Source organism: Sitodiplosis mosellana, unplaced genomic scaffold (genome assembly GCF_009176505.1).
Source record: "Sitodiplosis mosellana isolate CC-2019 unplaced genomic scaffold, AAFC_SMos_1.0 Smas_scaffold_6165, whole genome shotgun sequence".
Taxonomy (NCBI): Eukaryota; Metazoa; Arthropoda; class Insecta; order Diptera; family Cecidomyiidae; genus Sitodiplosis; species Sitodiplosis mosellana.
Window position 1 is genome coordinate 1,448,258 of NW_022601406.1, and position 10,878 is coordinate 1,459,135.

The window sequence follows — 10,878 nt, forward strand, 5'->3', positions numbered from 1 at the left end:
CCTAACGATGCCCTCACTGGCGTTTCCTGCAAATTATAATTATTATTAATTATCAAATGATGTAATAATATTAATTTGATTGTTTTTTGTATGTTAAATTACCCAGCCTGAGTCACGGAAAGAATCTTTAAAAAACTCCAAACGCACCTCTCTCGTATAAAATCGCATTATATTTTTCTTTGAATTTATCGACCGTTATAGGTAAGTATCAGATAACAGTATTTTTTTTTTAAAGTTCACCATCAGTTGTGATAAATTCGCTAAGTGGTGAGTTTATTAATTGTCATACATAATTTTCTTAGTTTCGTTGTTCGAAATAACCAAGGTATGCAATGTTTGATAAATAACTATCAAACGACAGGTAAATATCAAGGTTGGCTCAATATGCTGAACAAACACTTTTTATTTCATTTCAACATTGTCATTGGACTTCAATTTCATTCGTATTGAATAACCCCGAACGATGAACAACGGCAAAAAGAATCCAAGCCCAGGCTCTAGCGGAATCTCGAGCACAAATAAAAAAGGAAGACTGAGACATAGAAAACGCGAAGGCATGGTCTACCGTCAAATGTAAAGTCGATTGTGCGCACTCTAAAGACAAAAGGGATGAAGAATTCAAAAAATATCTTAACGAAAGAGATGAAGCTAAAAAAAGTAAATATTTCATAAATTCATTTTACAACAAATCAGAAAACCGTTTTTCTAATTCAATTCGATATTTTTTTTAATGCAGAAATAATAATGCAGAACAACAAAGTCAACCTGAAGTGAAGTTTTAGAATAGACAACTTCCAGTAAAAATGACAACTTTCAGAAATATTCTTGGGAAAAAAGCAGAGTAAAAGAATAAAAGTGTTGTGTTTTTATTGAATCGCGCTATATGCACGCGAAAGTGCAAATGCAGCATTATATGATATTTTTGGAACACAGTATATATTACAGCGTTAATGCAAATTTTTTAGCAATCACATTTTTAGCAATTGCACAAACGAGTTGAAACGATAAAGTTTTTTATAAAAACTGTAAGTGATCGCCAAATGGAAGTTTATTTTGTGGATAATTTGTGTTTTTATTTCATGATTTTCGAACAATTTTGCAATAATTTCCATTGTTAGTCTTATTTACTTAAATAAATTCTAAATTCACTACAAACTAAGACATGCACATAGTCTTCAATCGGATCGAAACGGTTTTGGGTTTGAATGGCAAATAAAAATGGTTAAGAGAAATGAATATTTAATGGAATAGAACCGACATGACATAATAAAAATAAATGAATATATCTCTCCCTGGATAGGTGGATAAGAAAGACCTATTAATATTTCGGCAATAGTGAATAGCGAGGTGGTGAATTCCAAACGGCGCTTGAATTTCGGCGCAAGTATTTTTCGTCGATACTCGGGAAAATCTCACGTAAATCGACTTCATGCGGTGCTACCGAAAAGAATTTGTCCGTAATTTTGGTGCTAACACGCGCTTGGGCCATAACAAACGCATAACGATTATGTGATGTACTCCACGATGGTGGTGTCGGTCGTTTGCTTGACGTTTTCCCTTCGTCATCCGTTGAATCACCACTATCCAGCATATCAAAATTGTATGCATTCTTCTTGCGCTGTTCTTCCGCTTTCATTTTATTCAGTTTGAGCTGCTCTTGCATTGCCTTCTTCTCGGCCAACACCCGTAGATAATGCTCTTGCTCTTTACGATCAGCCGCTGCTTTCTTTGCTAACTGCGCCTCTCTGTAATTCAACGAACGAACGGAGTTTATTATTTTCGTGAACATTCTGGAATTGAGCAGGAAAAAACGCGGGAATGTCTTGAACGAAAATTTGATTATGCACTTACTTTCGCTTTTGTTCACGTTCAGCTTCTTTACGTTTTTGCTCCTGCAATCTTAGCAATTCTTCCTGTTGCTTTTGCTTCTCCTTTTCTCGCGCCCGTTGCTCTTTTTCCTGTGGAATGAAAGAAAAAATTGTCAAATGATGAGAAAAATGTAAGCTGATGTCACTTTGATGGCAAAGTTTGAAAATCCAAAATTATTCATTTACTTGTAGTAGTTTGCGTTGTTTTTCAGCCTTCTCCCGGTCTTGCGCTTCGCGTAATTGCTGCGCTTTTCGCAATTTATCATCTTGTTTCTTCTTCTTTTCGTCCGCTACCGCCTGGTGTGAAAATTACACAACAGTATTGAATTTCATTCAACTATTTCGACCCATTCCCAACAATACCCATCAAACTAATTGCAAAGGATTTGTTTACCTGCGCCTTTTTACGAATTTCCTCAACACTTTGCGATTTGGTGAGTACTGGCTTCGGTATCGATTGAGCATAACGTGTGGCCGAATTGGTGCGAGTATGTGCTGAGCCATAAGTTAATTTGGATTTCTGAAATGATACGTAGAAATTACGAAATATCCTCCAAATTGTTACAACATTTGATTGAAATCATACTTCGCTTTCAACTCGTGCTGCTCTGGTGCGTGTCTCCTTCTGTGGAGTTTGCAATTTTTCAAATGCTTCAACCCGTTGTTTGATGTTTGGTTTCGATGTGCATGGACTGAAATAATGAAGAGATTTTGTTATTAACAACGAATAGAAGCGGCTCTATGAAGCGATACGATTGTAAAATGCCTTAAAATTCACATGAAAATTTAGACAATTCCACTTACTTGAACAATTCCTTTGGATTCTTCTTTGTTTTCAGCCCATTGTATTTTCGAGTGCCAGTATCCGAATCGGAGTCATCTTCAGTCATAATACTGCTAGCCGACACTTTTGAACCTGCTGCACCTTTTGTACCACCAACAACAACGGTTTGATCATTTATTGCGCGATTCGCAGTGGCCTTTGCCGTTTGTTCAACATTGAACGTTGCATTTGGACCATCGATACCATCACCACCTTTCGGTATTATGTATGTTCCCCTTGGTGAAAGTTGCTCTTTTTCCGTTTCGTCCACCGTTGTCACAAATGTTGCATCACATTGTGGCTTCTGCATGGCGAAAATGAATATATACATATTTTTAGATACTAAACGACTCAGTCTTAAGTCGGATTTTATGCTTACATTTGCCGTATTGACTAACGGCTGTGACATTGCATCTTCGTATAACGATTCACCGCTTGTGTTGAGAGGACGATTGGTTTTCGATTTTTCCGATGCACTTCGACTGGACCGAACGGTTTTTTCCTCAACGGCCGTGTTGCTACTTGCTTCACTGTCTGCATTATTTGTACTAGACACACCTTCATCTTCACTCTCCGAAACTGGCTCCTGTTTGATCTGTAAAAGAGAAAAAAGTAAGAGGGTGAAGGTTTAAGATGCAATTGGTATTTCTTTCAATCGTGCGCCAAAACAACTAAGAACATTATTTTCTTAGAATGAAGGAAAAAAATGGAGTAAAAAATCAATTTCATGAATTTTCCAAGCAAAAGGTGGGTCAAATAAAAAAAAAAATACCTTGCGTTTTGGCTGTTTGGACCGTGTTGATCGAATCTTTTTCTCGACTGGTGCTTTCTTTTCTTTTACCGGCTTGATCGGTGGAACGAATGCTGGTGGTGGCATTTTGCTACCATCATTACCCGTTTCTTCATCCGACAATTCAATCGTTGGATTCGTTTCCATTGGAACAATTTCCAACGAATCATTTGAGTCATCATTCGATGGTTTCTTGCTACCATCTATTTCTGTTGAGCGGGTGGTTGTTTTATTGGCTGTTGGTTTCGTTGCAATTGGTTCATCAATCTTTTCCTTCTTAATACGAACCGGTCGCTCGGGTTCATTTTCCTTGTCTTCGCTCGCTTTTGGCTTGTCCGGCCGTCCATCGGTTGATGTTCGTTCCGTTTTCACATTCACAACTGTCAATGTGCCATCTCGACGCATTTTTGAATTCAACGGCGGCTCTTTCTGAAATTTTCAAACCATTTCTCTATGTTTATTTGGAATATTTTGATGCTTTTGTTGCGATTCGATTTCGAATTGTAATCAAAAATTGGCTAAAATCTTAGTAAACTGATCGAAAACTTCGAAAAAAGTCTCAAACGGTTTTTCAATACATACATAGCACGTTGGTTTAGCTCGACCGGTGCGAGTTGGCCGCAATAGAGCCGGCTCATCATCAGCTGATTGATGATCATTCAATACAGTCACTCTGGTTACCGTATTCGTACTCCGCGACGAATTTGTCGATGAAATACTGTCATCTGGGGATCAAATAATCAAAATTAGCACCACAACCCGATTCATTGAATGATATTCAAGCGATTGCTTCGTTGTTTTATCAATTGAAACCTTATCAAAACTTATCAACGGCGAAAGTGTTCATTTTGAAATGGGCACCACCGTGCATTTGCCTTGGCTCACCATAATTATCAGCTTTTTCCGTTCGGCCTTTGGCTTTCTTCTTGCTCGGCTTCACTGGAGTACTTTTTGTTTGAACATATTTTTGTATAACTTCATCGAATCCTTTCTTGAAACCCTGCAATATGATTGAAATGCGTTAATTTTCCCATATTTCCATTCCGATCGTATCATTTTTCTATTTTACATTAATTAACATTCAAGAAAATCAGTTGAAGTTTCAATTTTCAAATCACAACTGTCTTTTTTATCCATTTAATAATCTCATGTCAACAGACACACTCATATCAAATCGAAACTATGTGAACTGTCAAAACCTGTGCTGACGCAAACCAAGAAATTTTATTCTTTCATGATTTAGTTTTTGCAATTCCATTCACAAAATTCACACAAAAAGAATACAATAATTTAATTACCGAAATTAATTCATCAGCTTCTCGTTCGGATTGATTGAGTTCACGTAAAATCGCATGGATATCTTTCGAAAATGACTCCATTATATCAGTTCTGTCCAAATATATCTAAGATTTTCGTCTATCTTTTTTGTTTTGATCGATCAATTCATAGAATTTACTATTTGTTTGCAATTTAAAAACTATTTTCATCAATCTACACAAAAAAAACAGTTAACAATTCACATTAAACGAATATAAAAAAAACGACTCAAGTCAATGACGAACAATTTTCACAGCTGAACAATAGTGCTTGTTTTGTGACCAGTGCAAAACTAACATAAGCCTCCGTCGAAATTTAAAATTTAAACGGACTCGCGTGAAGTTGGCTCCTCCATTGGCGCTCATCGCAATGACAGTTGTAGATGATGTTCGTTAAAAACTTCGTCAATTCGGCTGATTCGTTGTTCTATTGGATGAAATCAAATTTTTGAATGGAATTTTTTTCAAAATGAAATGTACAAAAGATGATATTAAAATAGGTAATTCTTCATTCTAAGCACGTTTTCATTCCAACTCTATCCATCAACTCTCCACTTCTGAACTATTCACCAAATATGGTAATGCATATTACATATGTGTAAATAGCGTCGGTAATACAGGTTATTTTTTTCAAATCGAAAGAAAGTTGGGTCAAATGTATTTGTGCATGAAATGGATTGTACTCACTTGTACTGAATCCGAATTCTTTGAATTCTGATGAAATTTTATCTAAATAAATCCGAATTCCAGAAATTTATACACAATTCAAGAAATGAATAATTGATGGGGATAAAAACCACAGAAAAATGCTTGAAATTGATCAATTTAAATGAAAATTTACATAGAAATCCTGAAATTCAGCTGAAAATAAATGCAAACATGTATATCTTTATTCCTCATAGTTTATTCGCTTGAAATTTGAGTTTATATAAATTTATAAATTCCTTATCATAATATTTGTTGCATTGCTCGTTTTCTTCTTATGTTTTCTGTTTTCGTTTCTTTTTTAACTCTTTGGTGAAATTTCCCTTGCACAATATTCGGTATATGTTCTGCTCCGACAAATATAATCAACAATGATTTGGAGTGCGATTGCATTAAGTTCTACCCGGAAAGAAAACGACTTTTGGCTATTTGTTTTCCCTCAAAAGAGACATATTGTTAGTTTGAAATTGGAAATATTTGGTTTTTGTTCATAGAAATGGATGACATTTTGATTTCTCTTAGTTCGTGAACCTTAATAGAGTGTGTATATCGAGTGCGCATTCAAAAATCAGTGTAAAATACATTTGTATTCTCAGAAGACATTCGGCAAAAAAGGGTAGGCAAATAAGAGGCATTCACAAAAAATGTTATAAGTTTGAAAATGAAAAAATATCGTAATGCAAAAAATTGAATAAAAAATTACTTAAATGCAGAGAATCACTTACCATTGAACGGAAAACAAATGGCAAACACAGAAAAGAGAAGTATGCAACGTGCGGGCGGGCAGTGTGCCTTCAATGCTAACAACAAAATGAACAGAGAAGCAACGAAAACAGCGAAAAGCAAATGCAGAACCCAAAAAAAGCACGAGTTGTTTAGCGACAAAATGCAAACGTTGTGATTTTGTCCATATTTTCATTATTTTTTTTTTTATCAAATATTCATTGTATTTGTTCTTTATGTATATTTCAGATAAATTTAAGTATTTTTTATTTAAACAATGTTTGGTAGCATATAATTTAAAGTTGTTGCTTTTTTTTTTTCTTTCTTGTAGTTGTGTGTTTAATTTTTGTGTTTCTGAAATCTATTTCATTTAATAGCAATTAATATCTAGACTCTTTTTTTTCACGTTCCATTCATTCCGAGTAATCGCATATATCACTCGAGCTATCATTTATTTTAATTTGATTTTTCTTGTTCATAATGTGTGTGTGTGTCTGTGTGTGTTTGTGGTTTTTTAATTCGATTTGCGTCATTTCGTTTTTTTCTTCATATTTTCAATAAATATAATACATTTAAGCAACTATCAACAGCTTTAATATATGAAAAAAAAGGAAATATATTTCCTCATTGACCCCATTCTCACTCGCACCGGTATCATTTAGTAATGTTTTTTTTATTCTTTTCTACGCATTTTTCTTTGATCTTCGGCTATTTTAAGTGGTACGTTAAATTTGTTTCGTTCGAAATGCTACTGTATAAAGTATGAATGACGATTGGTACAGGTAGAACCGGAAAAAATCGTCCCTCGTTTTTAGCGCTACACGAATTGTAGGGCTATTATTTTTCATTGGAATTGGAAAATGTTCGGGTTTTTTTTCTTTTCAAAACACATATTGATACGGACAAATCTGACCGTATTCATAACGTTCGTCTGCATAGTAAAAGTAAGTCAATAGGTTTTACAGACGAGCGCGAGATAGAGAAAAAAAAATGCGATCATATTAGTATTCAATAGATTTTTGTTTCTTTTTCTTTCTTTATTACATCATAATAAATAATTGGTGTGCCATTTCGGCTGCGAGATGGCTGCATCGAATCGTATGATATTTTCTGCTTTTATATTTTATTTTAGCATCTTTTTTTTTCTCGTTAGTTTAAATGTCTGTAATTTTTGTTTGTTTGTTCAAATGCTTTAAAAAAACGAATGCCGTTTTCAATAAATTTACATCTATAATCATTTTCATTTTAAAAAACGTCTAGAATTTGTTTGTTGTTGTTATTTGGAAATTTGATCGCAATTTGCGAGTGATTTTCTTTCTTCTTTTTGTTATTTAATAATTACATTTGTTTTATAAGTAAATAAGTCTTTAATTTGATGCACAATATCCATATTAATTTTTATATATTCTTCGTTTTTGTCACAACAGAAGACAAATTATTCTATTCGTAATTCGATTCACTGTTTTTTTGTTTTCTCTTTCGATTCGGTGTTTTATTTTCACTGAATATTTTACTTCGAAAATTTTTTTAATTTAAAATTCACTTTGCAAAGTGTGATTATTTTCTCTTGTTTTGCCGACAAATATGTTTACGACAACCAATAATAAAAAATAAGAAAACGTATGAACCGTTTCAACCAATTTGTGCCACATTCGGAATCGGATGCTTTTCTCGACAAAAATGCAATCAATATATCATAAAAGTTTCGTATAAAAAATGTATACACCAAAACAAAAATAAACCACTTTTTGTTTTTGTCATCAAGAGATTTATATAAATCGGAAGGTGTGTGTGCGTAGAAGGGGAATTTAATACCCTAAGTATATAAAGGGGAAATGTGTGCCGAAGTGCAATGTTAAGTATAAAAAAAAAACAAACACAGAAAGAAAGAAAATCAAGAATTATCATACAGTTGCTATGAGATTTAACATTTTACCATCGAAATCAAATACGTGTACATTGGATTCGGGGGACAATTGATTACTTAAACTACTTAGTGAAAATCAGTTCGTCCATTATCTACTCATTTCTTGTTTAGCAATATCGATTTGGGCTAGCGGCTAGTGTTCAAAAATTTCATAGATATTTTTTTTAATGATAGAAACGAAATTTTTTGATACTCGAACAAAAAAAGAGTTGAAATTAGTTCGGAAAAAACAATCGAACAAAGATTCTACAAAATTTTGTAATTCCCTCATAATTGGAGACAAAAAAAGACGAAAAAATTCAAACGACAAAACTCTCATTTTTTTTAACCCATTAACGCTCAACGTCCTATTTTTAGATTTTAAATTTCTGACTTTTCGAGGTTTTACCACTAAATTTTTCTTACATGTGGCATATGTAGGTAAAATGGATAATGTTGTGGCTTTCCAAAAATACCTATACTTTCCTATAAATCACTCCAGGGCTCAATTTAGCCTTGGACTGAAGTTGAGGAAAGAAAAATTCGATTTTTTTTTGTCTGGGCGTTAATGGGTTAAAGTGAGACATCAAATCAAAGTCTTTGGCTCAAGGAAAATGTAAATTAGAAGAAATTTGAAAGTTGAACAGAAAGAAAGTTTAGTACAAAACATTGTAACGTGCTACGGTGAAGAAAAGAAGAAAACAAATGTCCATGCATGGAAATCAGGCGGAAGGACATGAACAAAATGGGAAAACGTCTAAAGTCGAAGAACATGTGTAAATGTAACGACAACTAGTACCAATTTAGTAAATGGTTGCTTACGATTCGTATTCGTGTTTGTGAAAATGTATGTTAAACTACGGTTGGTATAAATACGGTATTTCGATTGTGTGTGTGTGTTTCTGTTGTTATGAATAGGTTTACATTTAGTTTTAACATATATGTCAAAGGAAGTTGTCTATTTGTCGCACACTGTCCAGATCTCAACCAGTTGAAACACCATCTTCGGTCGATTGAACCAATTTTCTTTTTCATTGTAGGTCGATACTCCCATTTGAACTGTTGAGCACTACATGAAGTGTAGAACTCTAGTTTTTTTTTTCTTCATCCAAATGTGTCTAAGGGTGCCGTCACTCTTGAAAATCTGGTTTTGGAAACGGCACATTTCAATGAAATGGTTGATGATTTCATTGATTGTGCACATCATTAATGAACACTAACAATTGTTAGTGGGTTATTTCATCGGATTCGAAAAAAAAAATTCACAAAAAAATTTGGAAAAAATAATTCACGATGTCACTTGAGATGACTCAAATAATAAAATCTGGTATAAATCAACCAACCAAAATCTCTGATGAATCTGGTTGAGCATTCGAGTTGTGCACAATTAGGCTGCACCCTAATGCGTCAATACGGTAGCATTGTTATTGCAGCTGATAATTGTTTCATACGTTGAAATTTTTTTTTCATTCTTTCTTTCGTTTTATTCTGTGTGTTTTGTATATAAAATGCACATTTATTCTGTTGTTGTTATTTTATACAATATGTCGACTTAAATATCATCCGTTTACATAGTTTTTTTTTATTATCATACAATTATAGGAAGTACAATATCCATCAAGGAATATTTTTGTGTGTGTCTGTGTTTTTTTTCTCATATAAATCTAAAAATACGAAATCACTCTCTCCAGCGCATTGTTTCGAGTGTGTATCGTTTACTAATAAATTATGTATAAAAAAAAGAAATCTGGGGTCTGTTTATTTGTTATCTTTTCATCATTTCGATTCAATTTAGATAGATTTAAGCTTCTTTATAGCTTTTATGTCGTTTTTTTGGAAATATGAGTAAATTTCATCTAGAGATTTGTGGCGTAGCCATGAATGGACAGACATGAATATCTGAATGTGTGACAATTATAATTAAAAAACAAAATAAAAAAAGGAAAAAATGAGAAGTTTATCGAATAGATCCATTGTCTTATATTTTTTTTCATCAAGCAATACAACAACAATACTGTGTGTTGAATATAGAGAATAGTTGCAATGTCAAACATGTACGATTGACATATCGATTAGAGAGATATATAGAGATAAATTAAAACCGAAAATAAAATGAGAAGAACGTCACATATCTGAGATAGAACGAGAGCGGGAGATTCAAATACAACACACACACGACAAAATGTACGAATGAGATTTTCATAGTGGTAACGCATACACCATACAAAATTTTCCTCTAAATTCTATGGTGAAAATCCATTCCATTCGGATCAAGCAATGTTGTGGTTGTTGTTATTCGTCGTCCCGATTTTGTTCGTTTGTTTATTTCTTTTTTTTCAAAGCGCGAAAATCGTAATTTCTGAAACACTTTGAATATTATCCGGTTCATATCCGATAAATTATGTCTCTGTGTTATTCGGCTGCTGTGGAATGTTCCAGCCGAGAGATATTCGTCATCGATTAACACGATGCTTTTGTTTTCTTTAACTATAAATTGTATAAAATGTAATTACTAACACGTTGTTTAGGACCCAATTCTTTCTTCTCCTTCTTCTTCTTCTTCTTCTTTTTTTCTTCAATTTTGGTGTGATTCAACATTTTCTTGTCAATTTTATTTTGTTCACGGTCGTTAAGTGTATATATAGTCTAGTCGTTTATGTATTTTCTAAAATCTCGGGTCGCATAGTACATGTATATATATATATAATATAATTTGTTAGGTCTTTTTATTCCTTGGTGTATCAAGA

General features: G+C 33.4%; 1 protein-coding gene across 1 annotated transcript; it reads right to left on the reverse strand.

Moving 5' to 3' along the window:
* Positions 1 to 1,047: 1,047 nt before the first annotated feature.
* Positions 1,048 to 5,169, reverse strand: LOC129574688 (inner centromere protein-like). Its single transcript, XM_055457052.1, has 11 exons — positions 4,780 to 5,169; positions 4,367 to 4,481; positions 4,064 to 4,206; positions 3,464 to 3,910; positions 3,071 to 3,286; positions 2,673 to 2,995; positions 2,455 to 2,560; positions 2,263 to 2,388; positions 2,055 to 2,165; positions 1,852 to 1,958; positions 1,048 to 1,745 (listed from the first exon to the last, which is right to left on the reverse strand). The coding sequence occupies exons 1-11, from the start codon at positions 4,858 to 4,860 to the stop codon at positions 1,319 to 1,321; spliced, it is 2,202 nt and encodes a 733-aa protein (XP_055313027.1). The 5' UTR covers positions 4,861 to 5,169; the 3' UTR covers positions 1,048 to 1,318.
* Positions 5,170 to 10,878: the final 5,709 nt, after the last annotated feature.

Bases quoted from the DNA above. Each gene is read 5' to 3' on its own strand.
- LOC129574688 (XM_055457052.1), bottom strand. From the start codon at position 4,860: ATGGAGTCATTTTCGAAAGATATCCATGCGATTTTACGTGAACTCAAT. The intron at 3,287-3,463 runs GTATTTTTTTTT...TCTCTTTTACAG, and splicing joins CCAAACAGCCAAAACGCAAG to ATCAAACAGGAGCCAGTTTC. The intron at 1,746-1,851 runs GTAAGTGCATAA...GTTGAATTACAG, and splicing joins GAACGTGAACAAAAGCGAAA to AGAGGCGCAGTTAGCAAAGA.